The 17,217-nt window shown below is 49.4% G+C and overlaps 2 protein-coding genes across 2 annotated transcripts; both read left to right on the plus strand.

Moving 5' to 3' along the window:
* Positions 1-238: 238 nt before the first annotated feature.
* LOC117962927 (E3 SUMO-protein ligase PIAS4-A-like) lies at positions 239-9,621 on the plus strand. Its single transcript, XM_059014073.1, has 11 exons — positions 239-350; positions 1,745-2,198; positions 2,316-2,400; positions 2,957-2,998; positions 3,095-3,185; positions 3,712-3,834; positions 4,011-4,116; positions 4,292-4,365; positions 4,899-5,059; positions 6,892-7,040; positions 7,231-9,621. The coding sequence occupies exons 1-11, from the start codon at positions 324-326 to the stop codon at positions 7,449-7,451; spliced, it is 1,533 nt and encodes a 510-aa protein (XP_058870056.1). The 5' UTR covers positions 239-323; the 3' UTR covers positions 7,452-9,621.
* Positions 9,622-10,996: 1,375 nt separating this feature from the next.
* LOC117401287 (forkhead box protein L2) lies at positions 10,997-13,286 on the plus strand. Its single transcript, XM_059014184.1, has 2 exons — positions 10,997-11,978; positions 12,848-13,286. The coding sequence occupies exons 1-2, from the start codon at positions 11,619-11,621 to the stop codon at positions 13,166-13,168; spliced, it is 681 nt and encodes a 226-aa protein (XP_058870167.1). The 5' UTR covers positions 10,997-11,618; the 3' UTR covers positions 13,169-13,286.
* Positions 13,287-17,217: the final 3,931 nt, after the last annotated feature.

The following is a 17,217-nucleotide window of genomic DNA, read 5'->3' on the forward strand; positions in this document are numbered from 1 at the left end:
GAAAGACTTTGTTTTTACACACTGCTCGGGGTTATCGTGTGAAGCAGACCCGGTCCTGTCGAATAGATGCGCTCGTTGGTATTTTCCCGACACTTTGGGCCTGGTTGCCTGGTCGTGCCGGTGGAGGCGTGCGACCCGGTTTGAAGGTGTGCTGTCTCTTTAAGAGGCGAGTCTTCCAGCGACACGCCCCTTTCAGGCGGAGCCCCGTGACCACTCCGAGCTCCGATTGGTTAAGGGGGGGACCGACACGTGACCCGGCGGCCTCTCATTGGAGGCCCGCTGCGTTCTCTTAGTTTTGGCTCTCGCGGGGCTGCTGCAGGAAGATGGCGGCGGAGCTAGTGGAGGCGATGGCAAGTACAGCGCGATCCGGGCGAGCTGGGCGAGCTGGCGGGGAGAGGGTGGACCGGGGGTCCGGGGGTCCGGGGGTCCGGGGGACCGGGGGTCCGGGCCGCGGGGGGGGGATAGGGGCAGATCTGACAGGCGTTACTGAAACCCGGGCAAACCTGCTGCTCGGGCCACCGGGAGGCAGAGCGCGTTATGGTTAAAATGAATGATGATGGAGATACAACCGCAAGTATTAAAAAAACCAAAAAAAACATTCCTCATGAGAGAGAAGCGGCGCAGAAAACAGGATTCCTGTTTTAATAGCACTTACCAGCGGGCACGGCCGTGCTTGTGGACCTAACAGAGTAAAAGTGAACAGGCAGTGCATTCATTCTGCCGTGGTGTCATGGTACCGGTAGTGAAGCTCCGGTATGGTGTGTGTATTGTTCGGGGCAGTGGCGTTTCACTTTCACACTGCTAATCAGATCGTACGTGCAAGCAGATGCGCAGTTTGACACTCGGGAGACCATGGCAGGTGAAATCGCATCGATATCGTGCAGCTAATACGAGAGCAATGACAAGACGACATAAACGCGTTCGCGCAGCGAGTTTCACTTTCCTCACAAGACATTCATGTAAAGACGTCTTCACAGTCATGCGAGTTACACTGTTTTGTAAACAGACGCGGTTAGGCTGCAGCAAGACGGTTATGAAAATAACGGGGTGTGATTCAGACTGTTGAGTTGATTTTCTATTTGAAAACTTTAAACTCGGTTAAGAGAACTAGCAAAGAAAGAATACCCCGCTGTCCGCTTCAATTGGATTTGAAACCGCTGCCACAACGAAACTATTTCTTTTTATAGAATATTTGAATTTCTGTTGAAGTAAAAGGTTTTTTTTTTTTTTCTGTTACAGTAATTTATTTTTAATGTAATAAATCTAAAAAAAAACGGTTTTTTTTTGTACGATTGACAGTTGGTTGATGGAATGCTCAAGTTCAAACGCGTGAAGGTTCTGAACGAACGCGGCAAAGCCACTGCTGTACAAACGACGTGGTTCTGCCCTACGGGTTACCCTACAAACATAACAGAGCTCTGGTCAAAATAACTTCCACAGGGAGCTCCGGTGGTAAATCTTCATGCCTACGAGATCGTAACGCTGAATGCATTCCAGGTATCATAGTCCGACAGTGTATACAGTAAAAAAAAAACAGATTGGAATCATGCAGGTAGCGTCAACTGTCAAAACCATCTCTACATGCACGTCAGATCGTATTTCTGGCTATTCTACAATATTGCGGAAGTGCTGGTGCAAGTTTGTAATATAGAAGTGGTGCTACTGCTTACTGGCAAGTAGCGACCCGACTTGAAGCTTGCCTCACCCGTCTCTCTCTCTCTCTCGTGTCCTTGCCTCCTCTCAGAACATGGTGAAGAGTTTCCGTGTGCTGGACCTGCAGACTCTGCTCTCCTCCGTGGGACGCAGTAAGAGCGGGCTGAAGCAGGACCTGGTGAGCCGGGCTCTGAGGCTGGTTCAGGGGGAGTGCAGCCCCGAGCTGCTGCGGGAGATCCGGCAGCTCTACGAGTCTCGCTTCCCCAAGAAGGCAGCCAGGGCGGCGGTGGCAGCGACGGCTGTGCCTGTGGGGCTGGGGGTGGGGGGCTCTCGGACGGGCTACCACTCCTCCCCCTCCCCCAACTCGTCCTCGTCCTCCTCCTCCTCCTCCTCCTCTCTGCGATCCGGGGCACGATCCCAGGTGGGCTCCTACCTCAACGGTCTGGACAAGCCCCCTCAGAGCAGGCAGCCTGCAGGCAGTGTCAAGCTAGCCAGCCTCCCCTTCTACCAGACCCTGGAAGTACTGCTGCCGCCCACAGAGCTCGGTGAGAGAGAGAGGGGGGGAGGAGGGGGGGAACGTGTTTTTTTGACACTGAATGTTTTTGTATTCACATACCAGGGCTCTGTTTATCATCACTAATCACGTCTCTGCCCCCCCCCAGTCCCACAGAATAGCGAGAAGCTGCAGGACACTCCGTGTACGTTCGAGCTGAGCAAGGCCCAGGTGGAGCGGATCAGGAACTCCAGGTAACCGGGCCGCTGTGGGTGGCTCCAGCAGGGCAGGGCTGTGATGCGGAGCCCCTGGGACACCAGGCCACTGGCCCTGGCATCTTCTCAAGCAACCCTCTGTAGGGGACGTTTTCAAAGGGATTTTAAAGTAGCTTCGAATTTTAAGATTGGTTTAGTTGTTGTATCTTGAGCGATTTCAAATCGTGACATTTGCTTCAAAGATGTGTCCTGCAACAACGTACGTTTCCAGAAAGTGTCCTCAAAGCCTCCTGGTTGTTGCACAGGCTTCAGAGGCACAGTGCAGCTGCAGAGCGCTAGCTTCCTGTGCAGCTGCTAACTGGAGTAGATCCACAACCTCCAGCATCACGAGATATGCGGCAGTACCAGAGAAAGAAACTGCTGGAGAATCCGCACTCTGAGAGAGGAAGACCCATGTTTACTCTTCACCACGAGTGCCTTGTTGTTCACACAGAGGGGGAATGCATTGCACTACAGATTACACATTCTTTTTCTGACCCTGTTGTTTTGAAACGATGGGATTCCAGTCTCTCTCTCTTTATTTTCTTCTTCTTAGGGAGCTGTACACTGGGCTCAAATCGGTTCAGGTGGTGCTAAGGTGAGTGGAACCGTGTTTTCTGTGTAACTCTTTGTTTATTTTTTTGACGTTGTGTTAGTAGCTGTGGATGATCCGAGTCCTTCGTTGTCTTTTCAGGCTCTGCTACGCAGACACCAGTGGTGTTCAGGAAGACCAGTACCCCCCCAACATCGCGATCAAAGTGAACCACAGTTACTGCCACGTACCGGTAAGCAGCACGGGTTCAGGAGGGTGCATCGGCATTGACACGAAGTGTGACAAGAGCTGGGTCCTGATTCGAGATTTGAATGTTACAATTCAGACCTTTTCTGAACCTTGGGTCTTATTCCCATCCTGGTGCGTAGCAGTCTCACACCATTCCAGGTTTTGATGCGAGCTTGATCAGCCACAGTTTGTACAGGTAACAAGCTCAGGTGCGTCTTATTAAACTCGTAGTACTGTAAAACCAGGAGCGGATCAAACTGCTGTGTGATGGGGTGGGGTGGGGTCTTATTTCCATCCCTGAATCACTTTACATTGCAATAGTTCAGTTTGTTTGCTCTTGGTTGACAGTAAATTGGACTGTAGTTTACATTGGGGTGTGGGGGGTCTTCAGTGATAACGGGGGTCCCTTCTGCGCTGATTGTGTGCTGTGTTGGGAGATGGTTGATGGAGTCGTTCCCTCCACACGCCTATGATGTGCTGACTGTCCTGTGTCTGCGTGTGCTCAGTAATGCCCCCCTCTGTCCACGCAGGGTTACTACCCCTCCAACAAGCCGGGGGTGGAGCCTCGCCGCCCCTGCCGACCCGTCAACATCACGTCATACCTGTCAACGGCAACCAACAGGCTCGTGGTCACCTGGGGCAACTACGGCAAGGTAATTAACTAGAGTGAACCGGGACTGAGTGATCAATCACTGTCACCTCCCCCCTTGACTGTACCCCGCTAACCCCAAATCCCAATCTCAGTATACTGCTGCTGTTGCATCCATGACGGCTAAATTCAGTGCCTCGGTGTGACCCTCGCTCCTCCCCTCCCTCCTCCTCTCCACAGAGGTACTGTGTGGCTCTGGATCTGGTGCAGGTGTTGACGTCAGAAGAGTTGTTTGCCATGATGAAGCGCTTTTCAGTGAAGAGCCCAGAGCAGTGCCGGGAAATCAGTGAGTCCTGAACACAAACTCTCCAGTAGAAGCTTTGCAGATTGCATTTAGTGCTGGTTAAAGATCGCCTCTTTCTATCTGCTTATTCGTTTGAATTCCCATTCTCGTTGTTGTTGTTGTTGTTGTTATTATTATTATTATTATTATTATTATTATTATTTTCCCTTCGATTTAGTTCAAGAGAAACTGCGGTACGACCCAGACAGCGAGATCGCAACGACGGGGCTGAGAGTGTCGCTCATGTGTCCGGTAAGCTGTTACTCATTCTGTCTGTCTCCGTCTGTCTGTCTGTCGTGTTCACAATCTCTCCTAAATACCCTCATCGATATTGTGACCAGCTGCTCAAGAAAGCACCACAACTGAAAAATATACAGATCCTGAAATAACTAACAATAGGTGAGGCAGTTGAAGCATGGATTATAACTAGGGCACTACCTGTTTCACAGCCGTGAAACATGTGACGCGGACTGCGGAATTCATTCTGCACCGTGAAACATGTGACGCGGACTGCGGAATTCATTCTGCACCGTGAAACATGTGACGCGGACTGCGGAATTCATTCTGCACCGTGAAACATGTGACGCGGACTGCGGAATTCTCCCAGTGTCTCCCAGAAAGGCAAAGCAGCGCAGATTGAGACACAAGTAGCCCGTTCCTGGTTAGATAAGCAGAAAGTAAGACCATGATTGCCCGCACTAGGTAAGATTCCTCCCTCTAGATGTGTGGAGAGAAGGGAAGCAAGCGTCGCTCCTTGTTTAATAAGTGTTCTCTCTGTCTCTCAGCTGGTGAAGATGCGCCTGGCCGTGCCCTGCCGCGCCCTGACCTGCGCACATCTCCAGTGCTTCGACGGTGTGTTCTTCCTGCAGATGAACGAGAAGAAACCCACCTGGACCTGCCCTGTGTGTGACAAGCCGGCCTCCTTCGAGCTGCTCATCATAGACGGGTACGTCTGTCTCTCGCTGCCTCACTATTATGATGTTATATTCCACAGATAGTAGCTGTAGTTCTTCACTCTGTGGTTTAGACTCTGTGTTGTTCTGTGGTTCTTCACTCTGTGGTTTAGACTCTGTTGTTCTGTAGTTCTTCACTCTGTGGTTTAGACTCTGTGGTGTTCTGTAGTTCTTCACTCTGTGGTTTAGACTCTGTTGTTCTGTAGTTCTTCACTCTGTGGTTTAGACTCTGTGTTGTTCTGTAGTTCTTCACTCTGTGGTTTAGACTCTGTGGTGTTCTGTAGTTCTTCACTCTGTGGTTTAGACTCTGTGTTGTTCTGTGGTTCTTCACTCTGTGGTTTAGACTCTGTTGTTCTGTAGTTCTTCACTCTGTGGTTTAGACTCTGTGGTGTTCTGTAGTTCTTCACTCTGTGGTTTAGACTCTGTGGTGTTCTGTAGTTCTTCACTCTGTGGTTTAGACTCTGTGGTGTTCTGTAGTTCTTCACTCTGTGGTTTAGACTCTGTGGTGTTCTGTAGTTCTTCACTGTGGTTTAGACTCTGTGGTGTTCTGTAGTTCTTCACTCTGTGGTTTAGACTCTGTGGTGTTCTGTAGTTCTTCACTCTGTGGTTTAGACTCTGTGGTGTTCTGTAGTTCTTCACTCTGTGGTTTAGACTCTGTGGTGTTCTGTAGTTCTTCACTCTGTGGTTTAGACTCTGTGGTGTTCTGTAGTTCTTCACTCTGTGGTTTAGACTCTGTGGTGTTCTGTAGTTCTTCACTGTGGTTTAGACTCTGTGGTGTTCTGTAGTTCTTCACTCTGTGGTTTAGACTGTGTTGTTCTGTGGTTCTTCACTCTGTGGTTTAGACTCTGTGGTGTTCTGTAGTTCTTCACTCTGTGGTTTAGACTCTGTGGTGTTCTGTAGTTCTTCACTCTGTGGTTTAGACTCTGTGGTGTTCTGTAGTTCTTCACTCTGTGGTTTAGACTCTGTGGTGTTCTGTAGTTCTTCACTCTGTGGTTTAGACTCTGTGGTGTTCTGTAGTTCTTCACTCTGTGGTTTAGACCCTGTGGTGTTCTGTAGTTCTTCACTCTGTGGTTCTTCACTCTGTGTTGTTCTGTAGTTCTTCACTCTGTGGTTTAGACTCTGTGGTGTTCTGTACTTCTTCACTCTGTGGTTTAGACTCTGTGGTGTTCTGTACTTCTTCACTCTGTGGTTTAGACTCTGTGGTGTTCTGTACTTCTTCACTCTGTGGTTTAGACTCTGTGGTGTTCTGTAGTTCTTCACTCTGTGGTTTTGACTCTGTGGTGTTCTGTAGTTCTTCACTCTGTGGTTTAGACTCTGTGTTGTTCTTCACTGTGTGGTTTAGACTCTGTGGTGTTCTGTAGTTCTTCACTCTGTGGTTTAGACTCTGTGGTGTTCTGTACTTCTTCACTCTGTGGTTTAGACTCTGTGGTGTTCTGTACTTCTTCACTCTGTGGTTTAGACTCTGTGGTGTTCTGTACTTCTTCACTCTGTGGTTTAGACTCTGTGGTGTTCTGTAGTTCTTCACTCTGTGGTTTTGACTCTGTGGTGTTCTGTACTTCTTCACTCTGTGGTTTAGACTCTGTGGTGTTCTGTACTTCTTCACTCTGTGGTTTAGACTCTGTGGTGTTCTGTACTTCTTCACTCTGTGGTTTAGACTCGGTGGTGTTCTGTAGTTCTTCACTCTGTGGTTTTGACTCTGTGGTGTTCTGTAGTTCTTCACTCTGTGGTTTAGACTCTGTGTTGTTCTTCACTGTGTGGTTTAGACTCTGTGTTGTTCTGTAGTTCTTCACTCTGTGGTTTAGACTCTGTTCTGTGTGTAACGCAGGCTGCTGTGGGAGCTCCTGAAGAAGACGGAGGATGTGGAGGAGATAGAGTACCTGGCTGACGGCTCCTGGCGTCCGATCCGAGAGGAGAAGGTGCGGGACCGGGATCGGGAGAGGAGCAACACGCCGGAGTACCCAGTGATGCAGATCGGTGAGGGGGCTGAGGGGGTACAGAAGGGACCTCCTGCATGTGAACCCAGTCGTGGGAATAAGACTCCCATTGCACTGCAACACCTTTGTAAACCAGCTGTTTGCAGCTCACAGGAATACAATGTTAAATAATAGAATAAATCAAACGATGCAGTCCCTGCTCTCAGCCCCCTGTCTCGTTTCCCCCGCAGGCTCCCCCGAAGTGAACGGCCACTCCCCTGCGCACAGCAGCGGCAGCCAGGGCGGCGTGGGCGGGCCGGGCGCGGTGGTGGACCTGACCCAGGACTCCTCCACGGAGGAGGAGGAGGAGGAGGAGGAGGACAGCGAGGGCGACTCCGAGGAGAGTGAGGAGAGGCCGGCGCCCAAGCGAGGGCGCTACGCCTATGACAAGGACCTGGTCACGGCGTACTGACCCCACCCCCCCACTCCAGTGGAAGAGGGGGCTCTGGGCTGGGGATTTTAAAACCGGAGGACTGGGGGGGGGGGGGGGAGGAGAATCCCCGCTCTGATCACGTGACAGACAGACCTCAGAGAAGCACTCCTTGCGAAGTGTAGAGACTGGCGCAGGCAACCCCCCAGGCTGCTTCTACACAGGAGCCCTGCTGCCCCCCTGCAGCTGCTTGTCTTGGGCTGGGGGGGTAGCGAGGTGGGGGGGATCAAGAGGCTGGTTCAAGGGACAGCTGATTTAATGTTTTTTTTTTTTCTTGTATAAAGTGAACCTGTTTGATTTGTATAGGCTGGGTTCGGCACACAGAGCCAGTCCGGGAGCAGAGGCTTTGTGGAGCGCACAGGTTTTGTGGAGCGCTTGTTTGGGGGGCGCGGGGGTGGATTGGGGAGCCCCGATTCGATGAGGGGGTGAAAGGGGGACCCCGGGGTGCGGATTCCGGAACAAAATAATTATTGATGTTTGTAAAAAAGAAATAAACAAAAAAAACAAAACACAACATTTTTTTTCTGAGAAACTGTTAACTACCTCAAAAGATCCCTAGTAATTTTAAGATACATGGCTTGTAAACAATAATAATAATAATAATAATAATAATAATAATAATAATAATACTAATGCTTTTATTTCTAGTCTTGCTGCTTGAGAACGGAGAAACCAAACGAACTCCAGGACAGTTTCCACAATGGATTATTATTTAGTTTTTCTTTCCATGGTCTTGTAGTTCGCTCTTCTCCCTGGAATCCTGCCTCATTGCCTCCAGGAACGTTGCTCCCAACCTGCTGCTGCTTCACACTCGCTGGAATTTGTACAGAAATCGGGGGGGGGGGGGGGTTCCAAACATCCAGTCTTGTGTTGTTTCTCCTTGTCCTTCTTACCAGTGTAAAGTCATTATAGAGACAGGAAGAAGGGTAAGGAAATACACCACGCTGCGATTCTAGTCTAGTGTTGTATTCGTTTGGAACAGATACAAGGTAGGGTTAGGGTTTAAATAAATAAATATAGATTGGGCAGCGATTTCATCTAGTCTCTCATACGGTACAGGCAAGAAACAATTAAAGCTCTTAGCGAGTGCGTGCGTGCGTGCGTGCGTGCGTGCGTGCGTGCGTGTTCAGAGCTTGGCAGGGGTCGTTTAGACACTGGTGTGTCAGGTAGCAGGTTTTGCTTAGCCTGTCGATATTTTGTCTTTTGCTTGTTTCCTTCTGAACAACGTCATTGCGAGTTTGCAGTTTGTTCACCTGGCCGGCGTGCAGCAGGGGAAGCTGATGATGTTTCTTGTGTGCAGTGTGAGTGCAGGAGCAGGGCGGCTGGGTGTGTGAGCGCTTCATTCACAGGGTCATGTGCAGAATGAGAGAGGGAATGAGAGAGCCACAAATGGAATATTTCAGGTAACTAAAATAATAATACAAGTTTTTATTTTTTCTATTATTATTATTATTATTATTATTATTATTATTATGATGATGTATTTCTCCATGGATGTCCCAGTGGAGTGAAATGTCTGTTTAAATTAAAATAATACATAATAAAATCCATGACAGACAGGCTGTGTTGCTCCTGCTGAGAGGAGTCAGCCCGGACGAGGACCCCCTCCCCACACCTGTGTGTTTTCAGGGCTTGTTTTTTCCCGGGACGCAGGCGATGTCTCTGTAGTGGATGCTCTTCATCCCGCTCTGAAGTCCCGAATGTACATTTTGCATCTCAAGTGGGTTTGCGATTCTTAAATAGCTACAGATCGCGGCTTCAGTCATTTTGACCGTTTTCTCTGAGCACACTGGAAAAACACACCTGGAAAAACACAACTGGAAAAACGGCGGCAACCTTTTTTTATGTACTTTTTTCTTTTTTTTAATTTTAATTTATTCTTTATTTAATTTTTTTTTTTTTTGCAGTGAAACCCGGGTACATTTTAATTAATGAGCAACAGATTAGTAGCATAATGTGGTGATGTACAAAAATAAGGCTTTTTGATGAGTTACGATATGTCTTATAAAACAGCCCCCCCCCCCTGGCTCCCTGCCCCAACACTAAACCCCGCTTTCATCCCCGCTTTCGTGTCTAGTTGTGTGTGTGTTTTTGTTTTTTTTATATGTTCATATTAATAAAAATTAAAAAATAATAAAAAATATTTTATCAATTTGTGTCTTATGCCTTTTGATTTCTTCTTAGTATTACTTGATTTGAAATGCAGTACTTCCAGTCCAAACAAGTTATATAAAGTGATGAAACTGTACCCCTGTGTGCTCCATTGCGTTTCATCAGCACCTCCACCACGTCTGCAGGGCTGTTATTGAAGCAGGTGCAGTGCCTGAAGGCTGCCACCAGAGGGCATACTGCCTCAAGGAGCTCTGGTAGTTAAAGGTGCAGTCCCCAGGTTTTAAAATTAATGTTTTTAAGGCAGGGAGCACATTACTGGGGGCAGCTCACAGAAGGGTATAAATAATGAATATACGTCTTTTAAGAAAAGGGCCCTAATCTCATGTTTCAGGGCTTTTCAAAAGTCACTTGCGCAATTTTTTATTGATTCACACTTTTTTTTTCTTGTGTTTATCGATGTTTTACTCATTTTTTGCCAATTATTATTTACTCCCAATTTAGGATATCCAATTATTATTTAAGCTCGGCTCACCACTACCACCCCTGCGCTGACTCGGGAGCGAGAAGATGAACACACGCTGTCCTCCGAAGCCGACCACTTCTTCTCACACTGCAGACTCACCGTGCAGCCACCTCAGAGCTACAGCGTCGGAGGACAACGCAGCTCCGGGCATCTTACAGGCAAGCCCGCAGGCGCCCGGCCAGACTACAGGGGGCGCTGGTGCGCGGTGAGCTGAGGACACCCTGGCTGACCTAATCTTGAAGTGCATGTCAGGGCAGACACAAACACACACACTGGCACGCTTAGAACGAGTCACACACACACACTGGCACGCTTAGAACGAGTCACACACACACACTGGCACGCTTAGAACGAGTCACACACACACACTGGCACGCTTAGAACGAGTCACACACACACACTGGCATGCTTAGAATGAGTCACACACACACACACACACTGGCACGCTTAGAACGAGTGACACACACACACTGGCACGCTTAGAACGAGTGACACACACACACACACACACTGGCACAGTAAATCTGTTTGCCTGCTGATCTTCCTGTTGACTGAGATTAGCCCCCCAATCCTCCTCTCATCTCCAGCAGCAGGCTGCAAACGGCTCTTAATCCAAGTTAATTGTCCCACCATATTCCAGGGCTCTGACACACCTCCCTCCGTAATCCCCCCCCCCCCCCATCTGATTTCACTCCGAGGGAATTAAATACCCCCCCCCCCCCCCCCCCACACACACTACCCCCCTCCATCCCTCTCTCCTTTTCAAAATTCAAGTTTACAAAGTGTGTGAGGGTTGTCCTCTAACCCCAGACACTCCCTGTCCTGCACTGGGTGGGGCGAGATGGGGGGTGTATTTATATATGGGGGGGGAGGAGTCTCAGCAGACCGGGATAGCGAAGCTGAGAGTGATGTAGAGAAGGAGGGTGCAACAGAGAACGCAAAGCAAATTCAATACCGTCGAGGCGACAGAACTCAGTGCTGTACTGGGGATCTGAGAGCCAGCTAATTCAATACAGTCTAGTATAGAGAACTCAGTGCTGTACTGGGGATCTGAGAGCCAGCTAATTCAATACAGTCTAGTATAGAGAACTCAGTGCTGTACTGGGGATCTGAGAGCCAGCTAATTCAATACAGTGTAGTGTAGAGAACTCAGTGCTGTACTGAGGATCTGAGAGCCAGCTAATTCAACACAGTCTAGTATAGAGAACTCAGTGCTGTACTGGGGATCTGAGAGCCAGCTAATTCAATACAGTCTAGTATAGAGAACTCAGTGCTGTACTGGGGATCTGAGAGCCAGCTAATTCAATACAGTCTAGTATAGAGAACTCAGTGCTGTACTGGGGATCTGAGAGGCAGCTAATTCAATACAGTCTAGTATAGAGAACTCAGTGCTGTACTGGGGATCTGAGAGACAGCCTATTCAATACAGTGTAGTGTAGAGAACTCAGTGCTGTACTGGGGATCTGAGAGCAGCTAATTCAATACAGTACCAGCAGACCTGTCTCAGAGGGGGGATGGACGGTACTTGTAACAGCAGCGGCAGGGAGCAGCTGGGTCTGGGCTTCACCATCGACTACCTGCTCTACGACAAGGGCAAGAACACAGGTTCAAATAAAGAACAGGAGGGGGAGGCGCTGGGAAGAGAGACGCTGAAACCCTCCCCCGGCCCCAGCGCCAGCCCGGCCCGAAGCCCCCCTCCAGAGCGGGGAGACGGGGGTCCCTCGGAGGAGCAGCAGGGGGAGAGGCACGACAAGCCAGCGCAGTCCTACATCGCTCTCATCGCCATGGCGATCCTGGAGTCCGAGGACAAGAAGCTGCTGCTCGGTGACATCTACCAGTGGATCATGAACAAGCACTCTCACTTCAGAAGCAAGGTAGCGAGCACACTTCAGGAACGTGTTTGAACTGAGCTCCCCCACTGTCCCGGCTCCTGGCTCGCTGGCTCAATGTGTGTGCACAATGACTGGGGTGAGCCCTGTTTGAGTCGTGTAGGTGTGTGTGTGTGTGTGTGTTAATGCTGTGTGAGAGAGCCCTGTTTGAGTCGTGTAGGTGTGTGTGTGTGTGTGTTTGTGTTAATGCTGTGTGAGAGAGCCCTGTTTGGGTCGTGTAGGTGTGTGTGTGTGTGTTTGTTAATGCTGTGTGAGAGAGCCCTGTTTGGGTCGTGTAGGTGTGTGTGTGTGTTTGTGTTAATGCTGTGTGAGAGAGCCCTGTTTGGGTCGTGTAGGTGTGTGTGTGTGTTAATGCTGTGTGAGAGAGCCCTGTTTGGGTCGTGTAGGTGTGTGTGTGTGTTTGTGTTAATGCTGTGTGAGAGAGCCCTGTTTGAGTCGTGTAGGTGTGTGTGTGTGTTTGTGTTAATGCTGTGTGAGAGAGCCCTGTTTGAGTCGTGTAGGTGTGTGTGTGTTTGTTAATGCTGTGTGAGAGAGCCCTGTTTGGGTCGTGTAGGTGTGTGTGTGTGTGTTTGTTAATGCTGTGTGAGAGAGCCCTGTTTGGGTCGTGTAGGTGTGTGTGTGTGTTTGTGTTAATGCTGTGTGAGAGAGCCCTGTTTGGGTCGTGTAGGTGTGTGTGTGTGTTTGTGTTAATGCTGTGTGAGAGAGCCCTGTTTGAGTCGTGTAGGTGTGTGTGTGTTTGTTAATGCTGTGTGAGAGAGCCCTGTTTGGGTCGTGTAGGTGTGCATGCAAGGTGCAGTAGTAACATCTCTCTCTCTCTCTCTCTCCCTCCCTCCCACTCTCTCCCTCTCTCTCAGGATAAGAACTGGCGCAACAGCGTGCGGCACAACCTGTCCCTGAACGAGTGCTTTGTGAAGGCCGGCCGCAGCGACAACGGCAAGGGCCACTACTGGGCCATCCACCCGGCCAACTACCAGCACTTCAGCCAGGGAGACTACCAGCGCCGCCGGGCCCGCAGACGCATCCGCAGGGCCACGGGGGGGCTGGGGTACCCCCTCCCTCTCCCACTGCACCTCCCGCCCTGCTGGTGCTGCCTGCCCTGCCCCCCCAGCCGCCTGTACTGGAGCTGGGGGATCCCGTCTGTGCACAGGCCCGGCCCCACGCAGGCCTTCCTATAGGAGCTGTGCAGGCATCGCTGCACCAACACAGGGGGCTACACCGGTACTGCTCTAGAGGCTCTGCAGACATTCCTACAGGGGCGATACAAGCCAGCCCCACTGCAGACACTCCCGTACAGGGACAGAGCCCCGAGGCGCTGCAGCCTCCAGCCCGGGTTCGAAGGCAGGGTGCGGCAGGAGGGGAGGGGCTGAGCAGCGAGCGCTCACCAGGACCAGAGCACAGCTTTCTATTGCAGAGGGGCTTGCGTTGTTGCACAATGTAAAATAAAAACAATAGAATTGAATCAAACTGAAACTGTGCATTATTTTTTCTGTCCTGTGATTATCCCCCCCACGCTGCCCTATTTACCAGCTAATAAAGACCTGGTGCGCCGTGGAGCCAATCCCAGCTCTCAATCCCAGCTCTCAATCCCAGCTCTTAGCGGCTGAGCGGGGGCCACAAAGCTGGTTTTGCTGCTAAGCCCATGAGATCAGCCGGAAAATCCACAAGCAGTTTCGAAAAATAGGAAGATTATCACACAGTAATCTGCTAATACTGCAGGACGAGCGAGCAGAGAGCAGAGAGGAGGGCCGGTTAGGAGGAACGTGTTACCTCATGAAGAGGAAGCATTGTAAAGCACAGAGAGGTCTGGTAAAGCATAGGGAAGCATTGTAAAGCACAGAGAGGTCTGGTAAAGCATAGGGAAGCATTGTAAAGCACAGAGAGGTCTGGTAAAGCATAGGGAAGCATTGTAAAGCACAGAGAGGTCTGGTAAAGCATAGGGAAGCATTGTAAAGCACAGAGAGGTCTGGTAAAGCATAGGGAAGCATTGTAAAGCACAGAGAGGTCTGGTAAAGCATAGGGAAGCATTGTAAAGCACAGAGAGGTCTGGTAAAGCATAGGGAAGCATTGTAAAGCACAGAGAGGTCTGGTAAAGCATAGGGAAGCATTGTAAAGCACAGAGAGGTGTGGTAAAGCATAGGGAAGCACTGTAAAGCACAGAGAGGTCTGGTAAAGCATAGGGAAGCATTGTAAAGCACAGAGAGGTCTGGTAAACATAGGGAAGCATTGTAAAGCACAGAGAGAGGTGTGTAAATCATTGTGAACTGTGTTAATGGATTGATGATGCGTGGGAAACTTCTATAAGGGGACTGTGCTCCTGTGTGTGGATATAAAGTAATTTTAACCAAAAATGTGACCTGAGCTTATTTAAAAACAAAAATCAGACCTCCACCATGGCAGCGCTGGGGGGCGACAGGGGGGCGCTAAGCAGCGCTGCATTACTGAGGACCAGGGTGCTAATCGGAGCGCTAGGAGGGTCACCTCACAGAACAATAACACGGGCAACACAAGCACCTTACCCTGGACACTGCTACACTGTTACACGGCAAGCAGCCGGCAAACACATGCAGAGGAATTAAGAGAAGCAGAGCGAGAGAGGGATTCGACATACCGCGCAGCTAAGCGAATTAAAACGGATTAACCCGAATTCAACACATTAAAAAAATTAAACGAATGAAGTGATTTAGCGCCCTAATGAGTTTTTAACGGAGAGGAGATTTAGATAACGGAGGCGTTGGGGGAGATTGAAATGAACTGATCCGGAGTTATGCGCAGGCACAACACAAATCTAGACTTTACTTCTGTCTTTATCAACAATATGTAGATTTTATTTCTGTCTTTATCAACAAACGTACAGTTTAATGATGTGCATGAAACGGTTCTAGACGGGTGTTTGCGGCTTAAATAGCGTGGAACAGTTTTGAGAAAAGCACCCTTACTTTAATCATGAGGTATTTTAGTGTATAAACACGGTCAGGGTGTCCCGCGGGTCACTGCCAGCACTGCGTCATCATGCAACCCGTTTCACGGCACCGCCTCACGGGGATGACGTCACGCTAAACCGCACCGGGACCAGCAGCGCCGCCCGGTGGACTCCATCCGCCACACACGCGTATGCAGACCTCGCACCTGTCAATGCAGCGCGATCGCATGAGTGGAAGAATCGAACTGCAAGTAAATTACAAAAAAAAAAGAAGAGCAAAATAACTGCCAAGTCACGCTTATTAATGTATTTTCTTATTTAACTGATAAAACCTGATAAAACACCGCCGTACAAAACAAATTAAATCGGTGTATCGCCAATAACGCTGGAAATTGTTACTCAAATCACGTTGACTTCCCCCGCGTGTGTGTCTGTGTGCGTGTGTGTGTGTGTGTGCGTGTGTGTCTGTGTGAGTGTGTGTGTGTGTGTGTGTGTGTGAGTGCGTGTGTGTCTGTGTGAGTGTGTGTGTCAGTGTGTGTGTGTGTCTGTGTGTGTGTGTGTGTGTGTGTGAGTGTGTGTGTGTGTGAGTGTGTGTGTGTGTGCGTGTGTGTGTGTGTGCGTGTGTGTGTGCGTGTGTGTGTGTGTGCGTGTGTGTGTGAGTGTTTGTGTGTGTGCGTGTGCGTGTGTGTCTGTGTGAGGGTGTGTGTGTGTGTCAGTGTGTGTGTGTGTGTGTGTGTGTGTGTCTCAGTGTGTGTGCGTGTGTGAGTGTATGTGTGTGTGTGTCTGCATCATGCCCCCCGCCCCCCCTCTCTCTACACCTCACTAACTCTGAATGGGGCACAGACAGTTTAGCAGAAACAATAGCTGCCGAAACACTTCAGCAGAGACACATAATTGCGGATCGATCGCGTAAAATGCGCTGTGATGCGCTGTGATTCGCTGTGATTCGCTGTAATTCGCTGTAATTTGCTGTAATTTGCTTCCCGAGCATTTTTTATTGTATATTTTTATCTTCATTTTATTTTTTTTGTTGAAGGATCGACAGCATCTGTCTCACTGACCCCGCCCCATCTTTATACATATATATAAAACAATGTATTAATAAATACATACATTCATTTGATATTATTCTATGTATTTATTTATACATTACCATCTGTGGTTGCTTTTGGTCGATTTTAAGAAAAATAATTCTGAAAGGAAATTTTGAAAGGTTGATACTGAATCCGGCCGCCAGATGGTGCCAGAGCTCCATGAACAGCGCGGGTTCTGCACAACACAAGCCCATCAGAACACCGGGAACCTCGGTGTGAGCAGGACAGCACTTCGCAAAGCGAGGTTTTTTTTTTTTTTTTTTTGTAAAGTCGTTAGAAATACCCGTCAAATATGTGCCCTCGCCCCTCTGGTGTGAAGCTCTGTGATGTCAGGATGGCTCTGTTCACAGAGCTCCAGGGCCGGCTGGATGGCGGGTCTCTCTCTGGGCACCGCTCCTGCTGTTTTGGGGGTTTGAGGTGGTGGGAGTCAGCGTTGCCAGTAGCAGAGGGCTCGTTTCTGGATTTTAAGGAATAGTGTCAACCGCCCAAGCTCTGCTCGGCAGCCATTGTTTGAGGCATTTCTGAGGAGGTTCAGGATCTTTTTACAGAATTCCAGGTGGAGGTTTTCTGCTGGACCCTTTCCACACTTTCTGAATTGGAAATTTAGAATGGGCCTCCAGCCTTCACTCCCATACAGCAGGACTGGAGGAATAACACTATCAGACAGTTTTGTACATTTGTACCGATGGTTTTAGGGAACAGATTTTGTTCTTTCTAGAGCAGTATGCTCAGCCTGCTTCTTCCACCAGGGTCTTTATGACTGTTTTGAAGCTCCCTCATGAGCGGATTCACAGCCCCAGATCTCTCTCTCTCTTCTTTCTCTCCTTGACCAGGTGACCCCCCCCCCTTCCTTCTCGTTCTGTCCTTGGACACAGAGGGTCTTTATCTCTCGTCTCTCCATGGCCAGCTGCCCCTTCCCTTTCTTTCCCTCTTTTCCTGTTCTTCAGACCTTGTTTGAAGGGTCAAGGCCTCTCTCTGTCTCACATCACCTCACACTTTGGTATTTCTCTAGTCTATGCATGCTTTCCTGTCTCTCCCTCTCCTTCCTTCTCTCTTCACTCTATCCCCTCTCCCCACCTTTACCACGGTACGTTTGCTGTCATTCTTTTCCAGTTCCCCCCTGTGCTTTTCCCATGGTTATACTGTGCAGTTTACCACGCTTTCACTGTGCTTTATTACACGTTGCTGTGCTTGTACTGTGGGAGACAGT

The sequence above is a fragment of the Acipenser ruthenus genome, chromosome 47 (genome assembly GCF_902713425.1).
Source record: "Acipenser ruthenus chromosome 47, fAciRut3.2 maternal haplotype, whole genome shotgun sequence".
Lineage (NCBI taxonomy): Eukaryota > Metazoa > Chordata > Actinopteri > Acipenseriformes > Acipenseridae > Acipenser > Acipenser ruthenus.

Coding starts and splice junctions, on each gene's coding strand:
- LOC117962927 (XM_059014073.1), top strand. CDS start 324: ATGGCGGCGGAGCTAGTGGAGGCGATG. Junction 351..1,744: donor CGGAGCTAGTGGAGGCGATG/GCAAGTACAGCG, acceptor GCCTCCTCTCAG/AACATGGTGAAGAGTTTCCG. Junction 7,041..7,230: donor GTACCCAGTGATGCAGATCG/GTGAGGGGGCTG, acceptor TTTCCCCCGCAG/GCTCCCCCGAAGTGAACGGC.
- LOC117401287 (XM_059014184.1), top strand. CDS start 11,619: ATGGACGGTACTTGTAACAGCAGCGGCAGGGAGCAGCTGGGTCTGGGC. Junction 11,979..12,847: donor ACTCTCACTTCAGAAGCAAG/GTAGCGAGCACA, acceptor CCTCTCTCTCAG/GATAAGAACTGGCGCAACAG.